Source organism: Halichoerus grypus, chromosome 5 (genome assembly GCF_964656455.1).
Source record: "Halichoerus grypus chromosome 5, mHalGry1.hap1.1, whole genome shotgun sequence".
NCBI lineage: Eukaryota > Metazoa > Chordata > Mammalia > Carnivora > Phocidae > Halichoerus > Halichoerus grypus.
This window is the reverse complement of record NC_135716.1, coordinates 20877623-20901635: the sequence shown is the minus strand read 5'-3', so window position 1 is coordinate 20901635 and position 24013 is coordinate 20877623. Positions and strand designations below refer to the sequence as shown.

The window sequence follows — 24013 nt, the reverse complement described above, 5'->3', positions numbered from 1 at the left end:
CAGCAAGCTCCCACAACACTGTGACAATCACTCTTGGCACTGAGCAGAAATCCAGACATATTCTGCCACAGTGTCCGTGGGAAGACCTGCCTGAAGGGAATAGGGGACTCTGGACAAAAGTTCAAGAATCTGTCATTCAAGTGCACTTAAAGATGGCATTTTGGGGCTTAGTACAGATCCAACATAGGAATTCTTCAAAGAAAAAAAAATCAAATGGGGCTTCTCTAAGAATTAGACAGGAAGACAGACCTGAACATCAATGGAAGGTAATGATAAGAAGCTGCAGATGGAAAAGTATAGGATGAGCTTCATGAAAAGGAGGCAGATCAGGAAACTGAAGGACTAATCAAGTATTTTTATCAACATATATGAAGAAGGGCTTTAAGTTCAGTACTAAGCTTATCAAAGGAAGAACAAACTCAATTTAATCCAATCAACACTTATTAAATGCCTATTTTATGCCAGGCACTAGGTTAACACAGCTAGAGATAGTAAGATAAACCAGATGCTATTTCTACCCTACAGGAGTTTCTGGGCTGGTGGAAGGAAGATAAACATGTAACCAAATAATGTTAATATAATATGATCAGTGTTCTAACAATAATAGCGGTTATACATTCACTGCAAAAAAGGTAAAGGAAATACAGAATGGAAAAGTTAATTTTGCTTGGAAAGGCCCAGGGAGGGTAGGGAAGAGAGAAATAATTGGAGATGGGTCTCGCAAATTACTCAAAGTTCACTAGGTGGACAGTGAGGCAAGGATGAGAGTGGTCTGGCTGCAAATGGACCTGAGGAATGTTTATCAAGAGCCTCACATGCCAAGCTTAAGAATCTGGACTTTATCCAGTAGGCATTTAGTCTTTTTAAGCAGGAAGAGATCTGGTCAATTCTGATATAAAGAGACAAAAGAACAGATGCTTTCCCAGAGAGCCATGAAGTAGGATCACAGGAGACTGTTCAGGCCGACTAGGGAAACCTAGACCAGAAGGATTGCAGTAAGAGTAGCAAGGAGGGGACGTATGTTGGACACAGCAGGGCTTCAAACTGGAATGCAGAAGTGGAGGCAGGAGTCTGAAGACTCAGAAGGGAGAGAGAGACAAACAGAATTCTGGTGTGTGTGTGGGGGTCACATAGGCAGGGAGAAGAGCAAAGGTTAGGGGACTGCTCTTGGGAGAGAGAATATCTTTTCCTCAGAGACATAAAGGAAACCATTAAGAAGGGAGTAAAAATAGAAGTAATACTGCAGGGAGGAATGTTAAGAAAATTTATCTCCATGGGTGTCTCCTCAGAATAATGAAAGGGGAGAGGGATGGGGGCTTTGTGGAAAGGGAGCTTAGGCGTAGCACCACTGTTGGAGACTGGGAAAATGGAAAAACCAGAGATCTGTAAAAGCAATAATCCAATAGATCCTGACCCAGGATCCACTTGGGCCAACACCTCACACATTGGTGATCTCTCTCATCTGCACATTCCATTTTTTTCCAAGAGTGCTCTGAGCTTGTCAGTCCACTCACCATGGTGATGCTATTATCACTGATGGGTGGTGAATGACATCCAAGGGAGGAAAATTTAGTTTCCTTAGCCTGACACTCAAAACCTCTTTTCACGTAGCCCTCAGACTACTGATCTATCTCCACCTCCATCACTCATCCCTCCTCAGGTCCAGAAGCCCAAATGCTTTCAGGCTCAGGCATGTAACCCCCGTGTGTGAAGAGGCAGGGTCTGATGCAATAAGGGGTGGCGAGGTCTATGGCTTAAAAACTGCTACATTTTCTTGTTCTCTAGGGTCAAACAAAATACATAAATACAACTTGGTATTTCAGGGACTTTCTCTTTTAAAATCCTACACAGGACAAATCCAGCCTCCTCCAAGCAGACTTCCCAATCAACTAGGCTCCTAGATAGGAGTTCCTTCTTAAGTCTTCTTTGGTGCTTACCCCCGTGTTTATTTTCTTTCATCACTCGCTTGTACTTACAAGATGCTATCTTTCATAGCACAGAGGTCAGAATGTGAGCTTTGGATTCAGATGGCCCTGGGTTAAAACCTTGACTTTGCCATTTTTAGGTTTTTATGACCTAGACAAGAGACCTAAGTTTTCTGAGAGTCATTTTCCTCATTTGTAAATTGGAAATAATAATATTACATTATGGGTTATTGTGACAATAAGTTAAATAATGTATGCACAGTACTTACTGGAGTGCCTTGCATGCAAACACTCAAATATTTTTTAAAATATGAGTTTTCTCCAACCATATATTTTTATTTATATTTAACAATGAAACAAAACTACACATGTGTATATACATATATATACATATATATGTAAACATATATATTTATTATATTTATTTTTTCCCCATCCTTAAGAGCCCCAGGGTGCATGGGCAGAATCTTTTGTCATGACACTCAATGGGGGCATTGGGAATCATGCCCTTTAGAGGCAATCCAAGGGGCATATATTTATTTTTATTAAACAATGAAACAAAAATGTGTGTGTAATACATATATATACATATATATATATGTACACACATTTACATAATTCTTTCCCATTTGAAAAGTGATTTCTATACTCTCCTTTGCTTCTTGTAAACCTATGTATGGAGTCCATACAATCACAGACCAGTAATAATAACTAGTAGCAACTTTGTAAGGTACACTTTATAATATTTTTGAGAAAGGGAAACTGAGACTCAGGGAAGTGAAACAGACTCTGCCAAGGCCAGTGACTAAGAAGTGGAGAGGACTCTATCATGGGTCTCCACAGTCCAGGCTTTCTCTAATCTTTCGTAACTATCCAAGATAGGAAGCCTGTCAAGAGCAATAATTAAACACTTAACAGTCACATCACCCCAAAATTAGTATGGAAATTGAAAAATATATTTAATGAGACTCTGAAGGAGGAACACGAGAGCCCAGACACAATGGCCTAGAACGATACTGGCCAAGACCTCTTGACGACAATTGTATTTCATCAAAAACAGTGCCACGGACTCTTAAATATAACCAGTCCCCGCCGTGTGGACTTCCATTTCCTCCATCAACAAATATGGTGCCACAATCACCATAAGTGATGCCATGTGAAGGAAGAGAGCCACTGCTCCAGAGAGCAGACTCCCTCTATAGGGCATGATTCCCAATCCCGCCATTGAGTGTCATGACAGAGGTTCTGCCCATGCACCCCGGGGCTCCTAAGGATGGGAAATTTGACTTGACAGGATGATTACACAGTGTATTAATGTTCAAACAGGGATTGGCAGCAAAATCAAGGGAAGGGGATCTCCAATTTTGCAATCTGACTTCAGTACTTCCCCAAACAACATAAAACATAAAACAAAAAGCAAAACAAAACAGACAGTAAAGTCATCAATAAAAAAAAGGAATGGACACAGAAGCTAAAAAGCAAACAGACTTATCCAAACAGATCGTGTTTCATCAACTTCATTTCTCTGACAGAGCAAAAAGCTCAGTGTTCAGAGTAAAGCAGCAAAGGAAGCTGAACATTTGGTCATATTTAGTAAAATGTGACCGTCTCACAGGGGACTAGAAAGGTGGAATTAAGAGGGAGACAAGGAGGAAAAACTGGATCTGGCTGAAAAAAAGAATGAGATTGAGTTTGTGGCTAAAAAACCACCACTGGGCTCCTAGAATTTGGATTGGGAAAATAAGCTAAAAGGGTGTGCTTTAAAAAAATGAAAGGGTGTATCTTGCCCACTTCTGGCCCCCCCTTCTATCTGTGAGGCAACCTGCTGGACCTTTCCTAAGAACAGTCTCCTGTTCTTCCCCAGTAATGTGACAGTGAGAGGTAACAGTTACGGAGCCCCTACCACGTGTCAGGCACTGTTTTAAGTATTTTCTAGGTGGTAACTCCTCTCAACAACCTGTGTGGTAGGTCCTGCTGATGTGAAGTGCTCAGCAACTATACTTACCTGGACTCACCCACTACACTCTGAGCCGTGCTTCTTCCTATCTGTAACAGCTCTCAAGAGGAGCCTTGTGCACACAGAGAGCCTCCAAGACACAGGAGGTACGATGTCAGGGGTTTTCTAAAGCAGGATGGTCCCGTAAGTTACAACTTTGATAAGAACATCTGGCTGGCACTGGCATTTCTGGGGTCTCAGAAGCCTTTGGTTTGGGTCTGTTAATGGGTGCTGGCTGGGAGAAGGAGCAGGATATCTGGCAGGCGAGGGGAGTGCTGGATGAGGGTGCAGAAAGCTAGCTCCTGACCCCAGCCCTGCATTCCCTGGCTGTGATAACCTGGGCAAACCTTTCAAGTCTCATTTCCCAAACCACAGAACCTATAATAGTAGTGAGGGGCAGGGGAAGATCATTGAAGAAAAAAACTGAATCAGGTAGCAAGTAAAAATCCCTCCACCCCCCTGTAGGAGTAGTCTTAATTATTTAAGTCTATGCAATTGGTTAAAAAAGAAAATCCTTCTAGTCCTTTGATGGATGAAACAAATAGTTCATCTGGTGACAAACTCCATTCTTATCTTTTCAAATAGAATATTAAATAAATGCTGTATTTAGAATATCAATGTCCCCTTAAGAGCAGTTTCCTTACACAAACGTACAAAGTGGCCCTGTTCTGGGATGAAAATGGGAGAAATGGTTTTCCTAACATAAAACTTATCGTATTTTTGGGGCGCCTGGGTGGCTCAGTCGTTAAGTATCTGCCTTCGGCTCAGGTCATGATCCCAGGGCCCTGGGACCGAGCCCCGCATTGGGCTCCCGGCTCAGTGGGAAGCCTGCTTCTCCCTCTCTCACCCCCTCTGCTTGTGTTCCCTCTCTTGCTGTGTCTCTCTCTGGCAAATAAATAAATAAAATCTTTAAAAAAAAAAATAAATTTATCATATTTTTAAATGAGATTTTGTGTGTTAAAATTCCTTTGGTTTATAAAATGTGGTGGGGTAATTTTTAATTTAAAAGTATGAATGAGTAAAATACTAAGGCAGCAACTAGATGCTACTGCAAAAATATCTTCTGAAATTTAATTCATCTGTGAAACCCAAAAGCCTTGGATGCACAAGCGTAGCTCAGACAAGCAGAATCACAGTCAGACAAGAGAGCTGTTCTTTTGTCAGCTGTCATCTTCTACCAGTTGGTAAAACCATACCTTTCTTTATAATAATGTTCTATCTTCAGATTATTCTTTCAGTGAAAAATGCATAAAGTGGATTTTCAAACTCAATTTCTTTACATATAACATATACATTTCTTTATATATATTTATGTATGTTGTATTAGATTGTGCTAAATATTTATACCTATATATTTATAATATAGATGAATATAAAACCTATCTCCTATGTATCTTCATCATTTTTTTTAAAGATTTGAGAGCGAGAGAGAGGGCACATGTGCATGCATGGGGTAGGGCAGAGGGAGAGGGAGAATCTCAAGCAGACTCCACACTGAGCTCGGAGCCCAACTCAAGGCTCCATCTCACGACTCTGAGATCATGACCTGAGCCAAAACCAAGAGTCGGCCACTTAACCAACCGCACTACCCAGGTGCCCTTCTTCATCATCTTTAAATGATCCTACAGCCTGTATGGAAAGACACAGGATGACATTTTCATTTTTGCCTTTTAAAAACACTTTGCCATTTTAGAAAATTTGGAAAGCACACAAGTCTCCAAAAACCAACTCCGAGATATAATTTACATACAACACATTTCACACATGTGAGATGCCAAGTAGAGAACTTCTGACAAAGATAGAAAGCATTTTTATGACCACAGAAAGTTCCTTTGCTCCTCTTTGCCATCTCTCCTCCACATCCCAACCTAAGGAACCCCTGATTGCCAGAACTGCCAATTTTGTGTTTTAGATTTCATAGGATGGAGTCAGACTGTCGGTGCTCTTCGGTTTCTGACTTCTTTCCCTCAGCACAACGTGAGAGCCTTTCATGTTGAACGCGTCAGTAGTTGGTTCCTTTCTATTGCCAAGCAGTGCTCTTGGTGTGAATAAAGCACTGTCTGTTTATCCACGCTACTCTGGAGGGACCTAAGGATTGTTTAGAATTTTTGTCTACTCTGAGTAACACTCCTTTGGATATTACTGGACTGGAATTTTTATGAATATACGTTTCCAATTCTCCTGTGTAAATACCCCAGAGGAGAATTGCAGGATCATTTAATAATTGTGTGATTAACCACATAAAAACTTTACAGTTTTTGAATCGGGTGGCACCACGTTATACCCAATAACAATGCATGAGAGATCTAGTTGCTACACATTCAGCAACCCTTAGGATTGCCAGTCATTTGAATGTTAGTCATTTTACTGAGTACGAAGTGGTATCTCACTGTGGTTTTATTTGCATTTTCCTGGTGACAATGTTGCTTAGTATATTTTCATATTTTATAGTACTTATTGTCCGTTTTTTTATCTTCCTTGTAAAGTGTCCAAATCTTCTGTCCATTATTATTGGACACATCTACTCTTCTAGATTTTAGGGTGATGATCTGCCTTGTGAAATCAGTTTTTTTATGGGTTCCAACAAAATCATTTTTATTTTGTCCAGCTTATTCTTGTTGTAAAGATCACAGTGATAACATCCATGCTCTTCACCTATCAGAGCTGAAACGCTAAGACTTCTGCATCTGGTGAAATGATCATATGACTTTCTCCATTTATTCTATTAATGTAGTGAATCAAGCTGAATTTTCAAAAACTTAACCTTGAATATCTATGCACACATGATCATGATATAGTATCATTTTTGTCAAATGCTAGATTCAATTTGTTTGTATTTTGTCAAGGCTTTTAGGGTAAGGTTGATGAAGGGTATCAGTCTATGCCATACCATTCTTGTAGTACCTTTGTCAGGTTTTAGTGTTAATGGTTATTATGACCTTATGAGTTTGGAAGTGCTCCCCTTTCCCTCTCTTTTCTGAAAGAATCTGCATAGGTTTGGTTATTGATTATTTGAATTATTAGAAAAGCCTTCAGGACTTAGGTTTTGTGTACTTATGTGTATGTGTGTAGTTTTAATTTAAAATTTATTAGGAGATATGTGGCTAGTTAGATTTTCTAGCTTTGAGTTGGTGCTAAGTTATGGTTTTTAAGGAATTTGTTCATTTCATCTAAGTATATTGGCATAAACTCATTCATACTCTTTTCTTATTACTTTTTAATGTATATACGGAATTCAATGATGCCTCCAACTGTCTTTCCTGACATTGTCTGTCTTCCTAGTTTGGTCTAGGTAGATGTTTATCAATTTTGTTATCTCTTCAAAGAATCAACTTCTCCTTTGTTAGTTTTCTTTATTGCCTGTATGTTTTTAATTAATTTCAGCTCTTACTTTTGGATTACGTGTTCTTTTCTAATGTCTTAAGGTAAACATTTAATTTACTGACTTCAAGTCTTCTTTTAACATAGGCATTTAGTGAAACAATTTTCCTCTAAGTTGTATCGCAGCTGCGCAACACCAATGTTCGGAATATTCGTGTTTCTATTATTATTCTGTTCAAAATATTTTCTCATTTCCGTTGTGATTTTTTTCTTCACCCATGCGGTTCCTGCTTGTGTGTTAAGTTTCTAAATATTTCGGACCTTTAGGATATCTTGTTAATGATTCCTAATTTAATAGCTGTTGTGGTCAGAGCATGTGCCCTGTAAGACTTCAGTGTTTTGAAATTTGTTGAGATTTATTTATAGCCTTGCGTGCAGTGTATCATGGCGGATAATTCTCAGGAACTTGAAAGGAGCGTGTGTCCTGAAGTTTTGGGGGCGTAGTATTCTGCTTGGCATGTGGCAGCGGCTATATAAATTCTTCCAATATATGAATTAACTGTGATTTAACAAATACTTCGAAAGGGACTGGTCAGAGGACTAGAATGGAACTCTTTAGAGAAAAAGGAGGGAGCCGGCGTAGCTAGATCAAAGAGGAAAGGATGGCTGTAACAGGGAGCAAGTACCCAGGTGAAACAGGGGATGACTGGTGCAAGCAGAGGCAGAAAAAGGTTATTTGTAAAAGAGAACAGGGGCATGTCTTCTGGAAGAAGAGGAAGCAGCAGATGAGATGGGGTGGAGAGGAAAAATAGTCAGGGAAATCCCACCAGATAGTCTATACGTTCTCAGTGTGGTCGAAGGAGGACATCTACTAAAGATGAAGGAACTTGGGAGCAGTCTGCTGGGATGAATAAAAGAATGGGGGGACTGTGCCATGGCCCGACTGGGGACTGGCAGCAACAATCGGTCCTGGGGGCAGCAGTCCTCAAGGGCTTTTCTCAGCAAAGGTTTCTTTTTTTTATTTTTATTTTTATTTTTATTTTTTAAAGATTTTATTTATTTATTTGAGACAGAGAGAATGAGAGAGAGCACATGAGAGGGGGGAGGGTCAGAGGGAGAAGCAGACTCCCTGCCGAGCAGGGAGCCCGATGCGGGACTCGATCCAGGGACTCCAGGATCATGACCTGAGCCGAAGGCAGTCGCTTAACCAACTGAGCCACCCAGGCGCCCTCAGCAAAGGTTTCTAACCTGGGAACCTAAATAGGACCTATGGGTGGGTTTCGATTAACCTCAGCAGAACTTCCTAATAATTAAACTTTTCACCTATCAATGTGACAGGTCCTACAACAGGGCTCACCCTGGATAGCAAACCGATTTGTCTGCAGACCTAAATGACGTTCTCCGAAAAGCTTTATCAGAAATGAAGCTGATATTCTGGTCTCCATTTATACTTTTCATTCAAAGGGGTATTCTTTTTATTGACCTCATAAAACCCGGGATGACATCTAAAGCCTTTTCCAATATTTAAAAGTCTATTATCCTGGATCATCAAGACAATCAAATTCAGCAACCCTGCTTTAAGAACGCTGGGGAGTGTCAAGGTGATGTTAGTAAGCTTTCCATCAAAAGGGGTTAAAAACAATAAATGCTGTTGTTGGAAAATTAACTTACGGGAAACAGGCCCTGATGATGTCAGGAACTTTACTATGCAGCTCTAGGCTGCTTGAGGTTTAATAAAAAATGTAGAGCAGTTCATACAGAAGAGAAATGTAACAAAACACAAAGACATAGAAAAGTAAAACACAATATCCAGAGGGAAACCAATAATGACAAGAAAATGTACAGATGTGGTGCTGTGATAGTTACATATGCCCACACTTTATTTGGCTACACTGGATTCTAATAAGTAGTATACTCACAGATAGATCACATAAAGTAACTAACAATTCCACTTCTTCTGATAAATTGTTAACTACATATCCGGCTGGTCTCTATGGGTATCATAATAAAGACAAGGAAGACAACAGCAGAAGGGTAAAGGGGTAGAACAGCTCAGAGAAACCAGCACTGAAGGGATTCATGTTAGCAAACACACAGATCCACAATCCAAAGGTCTAAAAAAGAGAGGTTTCCCTTTTATTCAATAGCATAAGCAGAACTGCCAAATTTGAGGGTGCTACATCTCAGCAGAATATTTTGAAATGGGGAAAGAGGTGGGGGTGGGGTGGCTGAAGCAGAAAAAGAACGAGAAATGTACTCATTTATTTTGCAGGAGGCCACTGGGAAATACTACAAATCAATACTGACCATTTGTGGGGGATATTCATATGATAACTATTTATTCCTGCAGACATCTGGACATCTAAAGAATTCCTATTACTGTGCCACAAAGCAGACTACATGGAAACCTTTTCCACATTCAAAATGGCTTTTAAAAATATTTTATATGCTGGGGAACTCTGAGTGCTTCACCCATAAAAATAAGTCTTTCAAGTTGGCAGGGGAAAGAACCCTTTCCAGGTGGAGGACTTGATGTTGAAGGAGGTAAACTCACTTTAGCAGCCAGGGAACAACACAAGGCACAGCCAGGCGCTGAAATAGCCTCAAACCTGAAAATATTCTTAACTGTGCATAAAAGAGAATCTGAAAGTTGCCTGTGAGCTTACACCTGGCCCCAGTAGAGCTTCCTCATCAACATTCCAAGCCCGCCTCAGAAAGCAGGAGAGAGAATCTTGCAAGCACAGGAAAATAGACAAATTTCTTTCCTTCAAGCCTAATCTGATGATTTAAATCTATCTATCCTAATGCCTCTCAGGTGTTCTAACCATCTTATGCCTTTTAAGAGCTCTTCTGCAGGGAGGTAACAGGAGTAGCTTCTCTTCTGATTAAACACATCTGCCACAAAATAGCAGGTGCCATCTGGACACAATGAAATTCTCAGAAATTCCAATAGGAAACTTGCAAAAGGTTTTGAATGCTAGTATATTGAAACATATCTTAACGTTTCTTAGACTTTGGAGAAAATGGGGGGAACGTTTGTGTAGAATCTAATGTCCTTCAAACAAAGGCATAAAAAATGTTAATAGAGTGGATTTGCTGGCCAAAATATAAAAAAAAATTAACTACTAAAGTTAAAACAGGGTAATTTTCAAAACAGGTTAAAATCAGGACTCTTACCAAATACAAAAACAAACACATTTAAGATTTTTGTTTAAACTCATTAGTGAAGAAACCAGTTAAGATGTTACAACCAGGAGAAAGATATTACAAAGGAGAATCCAAAGAGCACACACCCATAGATCAGGGAGAGTAAAATGAATGTATAAATGGCAGGCAAAATTCACCTTTTCCACAGTGGCTAGGAAAACCAACTGAACCTCTATGGGACAGAATTTACACATCTACAACAAGGATTATTTTGTATTGCTATCAGTTATCTACAACTTGCCAAGTTGTAAAAACAGCTCTGTGGAATTAGATAGCCCCACATGGTGTGCTATTGACGATGCATAGTTTCTCACGGAAGCATAATTTTTTCCCTGCGCAGATCGCTGACCGTCTTATTTATTGCTGTATTCCCAAAACCCGGTACAGGGTAGCTGCTCCACAAATACTTGCTAAATAGTAGATAAATGTCTACTGTGTATCAGGCATTAAGCTAGGCCCTTCACATGCATCCTTCCATTTAATTCTCCCAACAACACCCTTTAAAATAATTATTCTCATTTCACTGATGAAAAACTAACTCATGTGATGTTGTACAGTTATTATTTGTCAAAGGTTGGGGGTGGAGGACAAGCAGGGAGGATCTGACTTGGGTCTATGAAAGCCCTTTTTTCCCTTCTTTCCATTTAATATATGTCCTTTTTATTTGCCATCGCTATACCATCTGCTTCTAAATTAAGGGATTGTTTATAGGCTACACTGGTATAACAAACACACTTGCTTGATGAGCATGGTATTGGAGATCCACGCTTTGGGAAAAATAAATGAACAGCAATGCTCAAGAGAATCTAAGCATAAGGAAGAGACACCGAACGTCTTTGTTGCAACCTTGCAGATAAGCACAGGGTACTTACCAGCCCAGACTACCCGCCCCCCAACCACCACCACAATGCCACTCCACTCCACCTGGGTGCTCACTTCCCAATTCTCAGGATAATAAAGATAGATGAATTCAACACTGTTTATACGTGGTGTTTGTTTTCGGAGAGATCAGAACAGCACTTAGGAGATCAGCAACAGCTCACATTCAATGCATGCTTCCTAGGACCATGGATTACTTTCACAGTAACACTAGGAGGCAGGTACCATCACCTTTCTGCAGACAAAGAAAGCTGAAGGGCACCAGGAACCTTCACGAAATTCCATGGCAAAGCTGCAGCTCTGGGCTTCGACCTGGTACTTGTCACCACCCTCAGCACTCCACTATTTACCGGTGGCTGGTGAAGTTGGTTCTGTCACCGCAAGTCTTAATTTTTCACAGTCCTCTTTGCCCTGTTTTTCACAGCCTAGCCTCCAAGGGCACGGAGACCCCCCACCCACCCCCGCCGCTGCCCCCACCAGCTTCCAGCATCCTGGGGCTGGTAACTGCGGGCTGACTGCAGTCCTATTCTCTGGCCACTTGGCACTTGTGACCACCTGGGTATTTCACTTTCACTCCTGGAGAGGCAGGGGCCAGAGAACAGGGGAAGAGAGTGGTTTTTTGAGCCCTCAGATAGCAGAAGGTCAAAAAGATGTAGGCCGAATGTTAGTGTGAAATCCTCCTCTCTGTTCCCTAAGCCCCCAGTACTTTTCTGTTTTCTTTTCTTGCCTGAAAACAGGCTGCCCTTAGAATGAATAGTATGTTTTTAGACACCTCCAGATGAGTCTTGACAAGAATAAGAGCAAAATGCTGACAGCTAGAAGGTGCCAATAAATGGCCACCTTAGTGGGTCGCTTAATATTATTTCATTTTAATCTTCACAACAACTCCTGGAGATGGGTACTATTATTATCTTTATTTTGGAGATGAGGAGTGAGATTGAGTAACTCATCTAGCTTAAGCAGCTTGCCCAAGATTCCAAGAAGGTTGTGATTGACCTGTAACAGTGGTGTTGCCTGGAGACCAAATGGGCCACCAAAAGCAACAGGACAGCTGTTCAAAACCCATATCTCATGCCCACACCCTCTTTCTTCATGTCACTTAGCAGAAAGCCTTGGGAAGTGGTATACTATGGACTCCAAGCCACAAAGCAGGAGACCTTTATTTCTAAGGGATGGATGGCTCATCCTCTACAAACCAATATAAATGCCTACCCTTCCCTCAAGGGCATCTCACAATTCCTGCCCATAATAAAAGATAACACTACTTTCAAATAAGATCATGAGAAAGCCTTTGCCATTATTCTATCACACAGGCATTAAGAAACATTAAGCACACATTATCAGATGAAGGCGACCATAATCAGCCAAATGGTGACTAACTGATTGATTGCTTTTAGGGCTGGGAGAACTGACCCTGTATGGGATTTCCTTATATTCTTTTTTTTTTTTTTTTACTTTTTATTGTTATGTTAATCACCATACATTACATCATTAGTTTTTGATGTAGTGTTCCATGATTCATTGTTTGTGAGGATTTCCTTATATTCTTAAAGGAGGGACTAGGAAAAAAAATAAGATACTCAGAATCTAAAAAGTTCTGACACTGCCTTCACAATTTTAGGAATTTCGTCTAAAAAACCATTATTCCAGTTGGTGGTGGGGGAAGCAAAGTACATTAAGGACAATTTTAACACTTAAGTTAGGAGGATTTCACTCTCTGTTAACTCACCTTGAGCTATACTTGAGTGTGTTCCTTATATTTTAAAACATTACCAATTTGGGTCAGCAGGAATCTAGGATAACCTAGCTCACCGGTTCTTTTGTATCAGAACCCTTTTTCCCAAATGAAGTTTTTGTACAATTCGAATATGTCAAACAGACATAAGGGAAGCTGCTTTAGCTGACACACCCACCTCAACCCAAAGCACACCCCTTGTACCTTTGGCAATCTTTAGTGTACCCAAAGGCTCCAAGGAATACACTTTGAAAAACACCCAGTTTGGAAAGAGGGTTGGCATCCACAGGGCTGGGCTACTCAAGAGCAAGTCACTTTCCCACCAGAGAAATAGTTTTCTCTTAAAAAAGGGAAGAACCTGGACTTGAATCAGGACTTCTCAACATGTTTTCCCTCTGAAGCACAGTGTTGATGCACAGAGCATATTCTCCAGTCCTATCTTTCATCATAGTGCTTGCAAAGGGGGAGGGAGGGCAGGGGAGGAATGCTGCCCATATCCGTCCAGACCCTCAGGGCAGGAGGGCAGGAGAGGTTTGGAGAAGATCTCCTGACTCTAATGGGCTCCCATGGTGGCCCCACCCGCTCCTTCTCGTCCACCCTGTTCTCCAATTGAGAGACATGATCCTAAGGGCTTTTGCAGTTCATTATACTGTCACAGTTTCTGCTTCCAAATGCTTCTTGGATCTAAATGGAATCTTCATTTTTGTTTTGAAGGTATTCATCTCAGGGGCAGTAAGTTAATATTATCATATTCACTTCAGAGTTTTCCTATTTTAAAGTCGTTCCTACTTAGAACATCTAATCCTGATCCTGTAACCCAGCTAATTTGGAAGACTTCCTTCCTTTCTTTTCTCTAGAATTGGTACACATTCATTTTCTCTAGAGTTCCCCAACCCCTTACCCTGATTCCCACATATTTGTCCTGGACACTTGGAATCCATGCTTCTCTAACTGCTTACGCTTATTAAGTAGCCTAGCTTGCATGGATCTGGAATCCATCCCCCCTTTTAAAGTAAACCCACGCCAGAAACTTCAGCAGGGAGATGCATTGCATTGTAAGGGTATGGGAAAGGCCATGGTGATGGGGAGAGGAAGAGGGAATAAAATATTTTGGATGCCGCATACTTTACCAGTAATGTCATGCTGTTTGAATGACTCACTGTAGATCTGATACTGATTCGGACAATGTTTCTTCAACCACTTGCAGACATCCTGCTGAGTCCACAGAGCCACTGGTTTTGACAGCTTCACCGTAGCCGACTATGAAGCAAGCAAGAAAAGTCTGTTAATGCCAGCCCCATGTCTAGAAAGGCACTATTGTTAGAAGTCTTAGCTTGTGTGGTCAAGGCTGCAGGCTGGAATCCCTGAAGATAAGTCTCTCTGGCCGTTTTCCTCCTAACCTCTACAGACCTTTCTCCATACCCCTGAAAACCAGAAGGAAAAGTCTAGGTGGAGAAGACCATGAAAATTATCCTTATTCCCAAGTGATCATCTCTACTGGAAAAAAAACACCCAGGAAGGAGTGTTTTCTGACCAATACTTCAACAACAAGGCAATGCTATTGTAAGCAATTAATTAAATTTTAGGGGTGAGATAGCTGCCCCCTAGTGGCCTTTCTCTGTACTCTAACAAAGTGTCCATTTCTCGTTACTCTCTGAGACCTCTAGGGTCTCACTAGCCCTGGCAGGTGCTAATAATTATTTTTGGAAACACATGTTGTTGGATTTAGATACCTTCATACTAAGAGTGCAAGTTGGCCTGGGAGTGGTCCCGTAAAGTCTAGGAATTAGTTATGCCACAGAAGGGAAGCAAAAAGTCAATTCCACCCAGTATGTGGAGAATGGTAATAGGATAACGGGGTGGCTAAACCTGATGTAGAAGTCAACTCATCAAGGCCTTTTATTGCTTAGTAAATCTTTCAGGGAGGGGTTTATGAAACAAAACAAAACAGAGGTGCAGGGGACCCAGCCTTTGACAGATGGCAGGTTACAAATTCATTCATTAATTAACATGTATCAGCTCTGTGCCAGATGCTGGTCTTCCTCATGGATCCCAGCAACCTGGCTGACGCAAGATGAAAGCTTACCTATTTAGGACTTTTTTTTTTTTTATCATTCCAGATCAGTGTTTGTCAACAAAATAGGATTATAATATCAAAAATTCTTTAAAGGATGTTAGGCAGCGCACAGACCTGGCCTTAAACATCACTGACCTTCTCACTAGGGATCATTTGCTTTTACTTCTCTTTCAATCTTTCAGATTAAGGCCTGGGGAGAGCCTCAATTTTGTAGGACTATGATTTAATATCTTTCAAACACCTGCTAACATTTTTGACAAAGAGGACTTGCTTCAGTCTTGCAATCTTTTTTTTTTTTTTTTTAAGATTTTATTTATTTATTTGAGAGAGAGAGAGCACATGAGAGGGGGAGGGCCAGAGGGAGAAGCAGACTCCCCGCTGAGCAGGGAGCCCGATGCGGGACTCGATCCTGGGACTCCAGGATCATGACCTGAGCCGAAGGCAGTCGCTTAACCAACTGAGCCACCCAGGCGCCCAGTCTTGCAATCTTCATCGGAAAGCAACATACCTAACAACTGTTCAATTTTATTTTGGTTATATTTAAGGTTACTTTTGTTTTATGGCAAATAAATTATGGTAAAAAAATAAAATTTTCAGTAGTAATATCTAGTATGCTTTTAAAACAAATGTGAGTTTAAAAACAGTTGGTCAATTAAAAAAATGAAGGGAACAGTAGTACAGATGGTAACAGAATAATAACAGAAGTGACATGCACGATTCACACTTGTGAAACACAGTGCTCGGGTATGTCTTTGCTTTATTAGCGTATTTCCAATTGTAGGATTCTTTGGGCCATGACTTACAAAATCATCACAAACAATATTCTTTACTTGATGCTGTGATGGTTTTTTTCACTCTTACTGTGACAGATGATTTTATACATGTACATATAACACAGCCATACATATATTTCTGCTTTTCATTCATTGTGATCAGCAGTCCTAAACTGGTATTTGGAGTTGATGTTCCCTCTCCTCGAATTTCGGCAAGGTCTGTGTTGGTCCTGGCCAATGGAGCATGGTGCAATCAATGTTATCCATGTGACTTCCGAGGCAAGGTCACAAAGAGACAGCTTCTGCCTGGCTCATCCTCTTTGGCACTCAGCTTTGGAACCCAACCACATGCTGTGAGGAAGCTCAGACCACATGAAGAGACAAATGTAGAAAATTTGGCCCATTCCCCAACAGACGTTTCAGCTGACAGCCACCACCAACCATCAGACAAGTGAGTAAACAAGTTGCAGATGATTCCAGCCACCAGTCTTCGAATCTTCCAACTGAGGCTCCCAGACACCACGATGCAGAGACAAGCCCTGCTGTGCCCTGAGTAAATTGCTGACTCAGGTAGTCCACGAGCATCATAGATTGTTGTCTTTCACCACTAAATTCAGGATAATTTGTCCTGCAACCTTAGTAACAATTGGAACACTAAGTTACATGCTGGTGAGGACAGATCTGTTGTAACTGTGGTCCCAGAATGCCTTGCATTTAAGAGGTGCTACACAGCCACAGTGAATAAGTCAATATATTAATGAAATGAGCCCAGCAGTGAATTTCAAGTGTAGCCCTTTGCGGCTCTCCACCCACTGTGTTGTGCTCATGTGGCTCCTAGTCAGACGTGTCAGCCTCTTCCTTCCACCTCATATCCCTGAGTCACAGGCTGCCAGCCACTTTCCCTATAAGCTCTGTATGCAACCATATCAAATACTTTCCTAATTTTGATGAGCGAGGAGGACCTCTGGTGTGGATGGTGCAAACGAGTGAATGTTGTGTTATTCAGTTTCTTCCTTTTTGCTCATCACCACCTCCTTTCCTTTACATGATTAGGAAACTAGAATTTTGGCTCTTTTAGCTACAAATGCACTCACCGTTGTGTTTCACAAGTCAGCACTTCTGAATCTGGCTCCTTCCTGCTCTAAAAACTTTTCTTCAGATTAGCTGAATGAGTTCATAGCTGACACATCATTACCCTGAAACCCTTCACAAGTTTCCTGCAAGTAAAGCTAATCACATCTTTTGAAAACTCCTATGAACCACTCATAGATGGCTGTAAATTAGGAAGGGAAAGACAAGAGGATGAAGTTGCTTGTATATTAATATACTCAACTCCTGGAAGATCATCTTTAACCTGCTCATTTCCTAGGAAACAGAGACCACTCAGCACCAAGTCAAGCCCCCTCACCGGGCTTCAGGTAGAGATTAACCCATACATGCCAAGTCAACTCAAGAGGCATCCTCATCAGCCCACCATGTATGCTTTTGTTACAGATTTTCCCTTTGTCATAAATTCAAGTGTTGAGGCCAATACTCAAGGAGGTGCCTTGCTTTTCCTTCAGAGTATACTCTTACTAAGCAGTAATTGGTATCACTTGCTTGGACATCAATTGACTCAAAGCTTTAGGCATAGATTATAAGACAGCAGGAACCTACAGGGATCTGCCTCCACATAGACTGGCATAAATAAAACGGGGAGGGATAAAGATTCCTATCATTAGGCACTGCTCGTGTCTTCCTAATCAGATAGTGATAAAAGTACTGGCCCCATTCATTAGCTGATTCTTAGCCTTGGCTTTATTATGAAATTGTTATTAGTTTGCTACACATTCACTTGTTAAGAGCCATAATGACTCCACTTGCCCCAGTCTGCGGCTGCTTACGGATTCTCAGAGCCCACTTTATTTTTTCTGCCTGAACTGCTCTTCGCGTAGCACCCAGGTGAACCGCAGTCACTTCTCTCATGATTGCCCAGTCTCCGATAGCAACCAAATTGGGGGAGTGAGTGCCATAACCTGATCCTTTTAAAGAGCTTAAACCTCCATGTGCAATTTGGAACAACAACAAGCATATGCTAAACTCAAGTCAATCCACGAATCATTGTCCCACCGGGAGGGGCAGAGTTGTCAGACTTAATAGCTCCACAGGGTTATTTCAACCGCCCTCCTTTCCTCGGCTCTTCTCACAGCTCTCTTTACACACAACTCCAGCCAAAAATTTTCTGATACTCTCCGTTTTCTTTCCCCCCTGCAGTGGGAGCCAAACCCAAAACAGTTCACAAAACAAATAAGTAGTATTAGTAAACTAGTAAAAAAAAAACCAAAAAACACAACAAAAAACAAAAACCCATCCTGCCCACAGGCAAACATTAAAAAAGTATTTGCCCCAGTTCCCTTTCTCCTAGCTCAGGTCTACCAAACCATTCTGGATTTACAACCCTGGAGACAATTTGAGTTTGTAGGAATGTTTTGTTGCCCTGAAAGAAGCCAGAGCAGTTTGTTATCTTAACGCTATGCATTGTGACTCTGAACAGAATCCCAGGCATTTCCTCTCGGAACTGGGCTCAGCCTTTCTCTAGACAAGCTCAAAGTGCACTTCAGAAGCTCTTAGGGTCTATTTTACAAGGAGACCCCACTTGATGCCGAAGACACATCCCTAAGGGATTTATTTGCAAATTACTTTTTCTTTTTTTTGTAAATGATTCCTTACCCTAATTCAATAGTTTCAGCCATGTTTTATGGTAATTTTTTATTTGTATTTAAATGGAGAGAACTCTTAAATTTTGAGTTCTTTGAGATAAACCTGAGGCTTTTCTAAGTTATAAAATAATTAAATGCTTTAAAGAAGTTTAATATTGAAGGAACATATAACAAAATGTTTTTCAAGTTAAATTTTATCTTGTCATTCAATTATCCCTTATCTGTTTTGCAATATAAAATCTCTTTAATTTACTAGGTTTTGATTTGTAAGACAACACTGCAATTTTGAGAACCAGTGGCTGTTATCAGCTAGGTAAGCTTACAGGAGGTCCAGTGGGCTGACGGGGGAAAAGCAGAGAACTCACAGATCATTTATATCCACTGGCAGGTCAAAGTGAGCTTTGTGCCCAAATACCAGAAAATGGTAAACACATTTGCAGCCTCTCATTATAAGCAGGTGTTTGCAAGCTTTCCTTTACCATCCTGCAATGTATTTCCTTTAGGCCAGAGTCTTTTCTTCCAATGGTTTCACCATTGTGTAATCTTACTCAAGATTTTTTGCAAAGTCACATCATTGGCTTACACTGAACTTAGAGGAAATCTACAATCTTGAGTCTTCTTCAAAAGAACTTCTGTCAAAGTAGGCGTTCTCTTTTCCTGAAAATAAATTTTTAACAACTTCAACTTTAGTTTGAAGGTTTCAATGCATCATCTGGAATCCTTATTAACCAGTATATTGGTTATTCTCCCATATTTATACCATCCATGTAAACACAAGCTCTTTAAGGTACTCAAACTTTTTTTTTTAAGATTTTATTTATTTATTTGACAGAGATAGAGAGAGAGCACAAGTAGGCAGAGTGCTAGACAGAGGGAGAGGGAGAAGCAGGTTCTCTGCCGAGTAGAGAGCCCGACACGGGGCTCGATTCCAGGACCCTGGGATCATGACCCGAGCCAAAGGCAGACACTTAACTGACTGAGCCACCCAGGGGCCCAGTACTCAAACATTTTTAAGAGTATAATAGGGTCTTGGGATTAAAAGTTTGAGAACCACGGTTCTAAGACATTACTAGTGTAGCGACATTAAAATAAAAAATTTGGCCTGATATCATTTTTTCCCTTAATTTTCCCATACTGAATTTTAGTGATGGCCTTTTTCATTCCTAAATGCTCAGAACCACAGTCTCACAGAAACTCAAATTTTAGAGGACTCTAAATAGTCAGTAGGTTCAAGTTTAAACCTAAGACAAGAATCTAATCTACCTTATGATATCTAAAATGGTGGTAAACTGGGACTATGACAAATATATCAAAGGTATGTGAGTGTGTAAACTACTTGGATAAAGACCAACGTTAACCCCCTAATGGAAAATAATTACTATTCTTCTCTTTTTTAGAGATGTACAAAATTTGGAAAAACAATGATCTAGGTTCAAGACTCTCCCTGAAAATTTGTAGCATCAAAAAATGCATCCTATGAAATGGGCTATTCCATTGCTAATAAGCTCTAAGAGCTTAAAATGGTTTTTTGTATTGAAGCCAAAGTCAGATTTCTATCCTCTTTCTCATGGATTCTGAGTCCTGCCTTCGGAGCAATGCAAGGCAAATCTCCTCACCACCCAGTGCACTGATTTCCATTTCACACATCATACTGGTGCTCTCCATTGGGTCTCATGCTTTATTTTTTTCTTTAACCATGGTATTTGTTGCTAAATCCCAAATTATATCTCCAGCCCAGTCTTCTCTCTAAAGAATCATATACAACTGATGATTTCACAGTTCCATTTGAAGATCTAGTAAACATTTCAAATTCAACACATCCAAAACTGACTCCCTATCCTTCCCCTCAAAACTGCCTTTCTCACCTCATCTAAAGTAAACTCTATACTTTGTGTTGCTGAAGCCCCAAATCTTAAATTCACCAAAGACTCCTCTCTTTCTCTTGTATTCCACATCTAATCTATTGGCAAAACCTAAGGGGGTCTACCTTTAAATACATCCAGACTCAAATCTCTTTTCATTACCAACACTGCTATAATCCTGATCAAAAACACTATCATTCAACATAGCACACACCCTCCCCAATGTCCATCACCCAGCCACCCCATTCCTCCCACCCCACACCACTCCAGCAACCCTCAGTTTGTTTCCTGAGATTAAGAATTCCTCATATCAGTAAGATCATTGAATCACAGACCTGTATCTCTGAAACAAATAATACATTATATGTTAAAAAAAAAAAAAGAAGATGATAGTAGGAAGGGAAAAGTGAAGGGGGGCGGAATCGGAGGGGGAGACGAACCATGAGAGACTATGGACTCTGAGAAACAAACTGAGGGTTCTAGAGGGGAGGGGATGGGGGGATGGGTTAGCCTGGTGATAGGTATTAAAGAGGGTACATATTGAATGGAGCACTGGGTGTTATACGCAAACAATGAATCATGGAACACTACATCAAAAACTAATGATGTAATTTATGGTGATTAACATAACATAATAAAAAAAAGTTTTATCAATCAGTAAGAGAAGATAGAAAGGTAAGCCATGGTTTGACAGTTCACAAAAGAAAAAATAAAAATGTCATTGCATAACATAGCAGATTGTGTTTTCCAAAGATGACCACAACAGTATCTTCCTAGCTGACATGCTCTTCTGCAATGGGATGTCACTCTGTCATCAAAAGGGGCATCTCTCCACTTCCTTAATTTTGGATAGGCTTTTTGACTGCTTAGACCAAGAGGACATGGTAGAATGGATGATATGCCACTTCCAGGTGTTGCTCTTATCTGGCCTGACAATTTCTTCCTGCCTTTTGGAAGCCAGCCACTATGTAAGAGATGCAATTACCCTGAAGTCACTATGTTCTAAGAAGGCCAAAGTCACCTGATGAGGTCCTGGAGGATAAAACATCTACTGGAGAGGACAAGGAGCATTAAGGGACCAGATGTGTAAGTGAAGAAGCCATTTTGGAAATGGATCCTCCAGCCCCACCTGCCATGGCTGTTGCTATGTAAATCAGATGAACCACCCAGGAGAGCCCTTCTCAATTTTTGACCAACAAAATCATGAGCAAAATAAAATGGTTTAAAAACAAAACAAAACAAAACACTATCATGTCACACCTAGACTACTTCATCTAGGTACCTCATGCACCTAACGGGTCATTCTGTTTTTCCCTTATTTTAAATCTTTGAAACGGCTTACAAAGCCTCAAGCACTCTGGTGACCCAGTATCTCTGAAGGCCATCATTACTACCTTCCCCTAGTCCTTACTGCTCCTACTCCCTCGGTCGTCTTGCTGTGGCTCACAAATGCCAACTAACCCACTTCGTATCTTGCCTGAGAGGCTCCTCTCCCAGACACCGGCAATGCTAAATCCCTCACTTCTTTCAAACCTTTGCTTGAGTTTTACCTCCCAAGTCCTACCCTGATCTCCCTATTTAAAAATGCAACCCTCGGGCGCCTGGGTGGCTCAGTCGGTTAAGCGACTGCCTTCGGCTCAGGTCATGATCCCAGGGTCCTGGGATCGAGTCCCACATCGGGCTCCCTGCTCTGCGGGGAGCCTGCTTCTCCCTCTCCCACTCCGCCTGCTTGTGTTCCCTCTCTCGCTGTGTCTGTCAAATAAATAATAAAAATAAAATCTTTAAAAAAAAATAAAATAAAATAAAAATGCAACCCTCCTCCCTCTGACACTTCTGATGCTCATTACCTTGCTTCAGTGTTTCCTTCTCGAGAGCAAGTACCCTCTACCATACTACACAGTTCACTCATTTTGTCTATTGTCATGCTCATCTGTCACTTCCCACCAGCCTGCCATCTCCACAAAGGCAGGGATCTTTCTTATTGCATGAAGAGTCCCAAACTTTAGAACAGTACCTGGCACATAGCACACACTCAATAATTATTTGTTGAACAAATGAAGAACTGTCTGGTCTGTCATCATATATCACAGCTCCTATATCCTTGAGTGTCAGAAAGATGATTCAAGTCCCAGCTGTGCTCGACATTCCCAGGTTAGAGCTACAACAGCTTTTTCTCCAGTTAGATTTCTCTTATACTGAGCCAAATATGCAGAGACATTCTAGCACTATAATTCTTAGCGAGACAGCTCACATTTCTGATCCTCGATTTTTCTTTTCCGATTGACACAGAGAATGATGTAATGAAACAAGCTTGGCATTTGGAATCATGCAGACCTAGACTGAAAGCTGGCTTTGGCATTCACTAGCACTGTGACCTTGGGCAGGTCACTGAACCTTCCTAAACATGTCCCTCGATACACTGAAAATAAAACGTATCTTGTCACTTGCGGAGATTAGAAATGGTTTATCCAAAGCACTTTAAGAGTACCTGCCACATAGTATGTGTTCAGGACAGTGTATCTTCATAGTTCTTGAATGTCAGTGATAGGTTCTCCTGCTGGATTCCCAAGCCCGATCTAGGGAAGCAGCATTACAGTACAGCCGACACAGGCCATCTTCGGAGTCCAGCTGCCTTGAGCTGAGTTGCAGGCATTGGGAGGTGGTAAGATTAGTGAACTCAAAGACAGACAGCTGAAGGAAAGGGAGAGTATTCAAAGGCACCAGTAAAAAAGGCAAGCATAGGAACAAGAAATGAGAAAATACAGGAAAAAAGAAGTATGGGAAGATAAAGATAGCAAATTAGGAGAGTCAAAGAGGTGGTCCCCTTACTCGAACCCACTTTGCTGCAACTACACAAATATCACCTTGTGTTTTCGCATGATAGGTCGGGCCATCAGTTTCTCTGAGACTCAGAACCAGCTCTTCCCTGTCTCCAGGGATAGTCATGCACAAAGTGTCCCAATCCCATGCCAAAGATACAGCCTGGACTCCCCAGGCACCTGATGGAACTATTTATAAAGGCGCACCATCCAGATGCGTAGACGCTACTATTCACAAGCTGTGAAGTGGGCGTCTCTGTGTCGTGCTGGTGAAGATCTGCTGGCTTCCAGATGCATGCTGCTGGGCATAAAAGTTCCTAACATTAAAACCTCAAGGACGGAGTAAACAGACACGCATCGGCAGTCAACAGGAAACACGATGTCTGTGGCATTCTGGATGGCTCTGTTTATGAAGGCCTGCTCCTCCTGTAAGCCTGGATTGTCATGCTGATCAAGAGAAATATGGAGGGAGAGGATCACACTATACTGTGTGTCTGCTCCATCTTGGTACAGCAGGAAAACCCATTACTCATCTGCCCAAATGAGCACACCTTATGGGAGGTGCTGTGCTGCAAGGTACAAAGACACACATACGCTCTGAGCAAACCCCTGGGTGAATGCTGGATGAGTGAAAGCATGCTACTGCAACAATGAAAACAAATATGAACCAGAAAATGGTTCTGATCATTTCATATTTCTATGACAATTCTTTTGCGATAA

The 24013-nt window shown here is 41.1% G+C and overlaps 1 protein-coding gene across 6 annotated transcripts in view; it reads right to left on the bottom strand.

Annotated features, from left to right (window-relative positions):
- The window catches only part of SAMD12 (sterile alpha motif domain containing 12), a 345023-nt gene that overhangs the window by 204329 nt on the left and 116681 nt on the right, over positions 1-24013 (bottom strand). For all 6 annotated transcript variants that reach the window (XR_004925952.2, XM_078072072.1, XM_036120275.2 and 3 more), the window contains exon 3: positions 14194-14323. Coding sequence is in view for 5 of the 6 variants with exons in the window: in XM_078072072.1 (XP_077928198.1) it covers positions 14194-14323 (130 nt within the window). In the remaining variant the exon portion in view is untranslated. The remainder of the gene's footprint in view (positions 1-14193; positions 14324-24013) is intronic.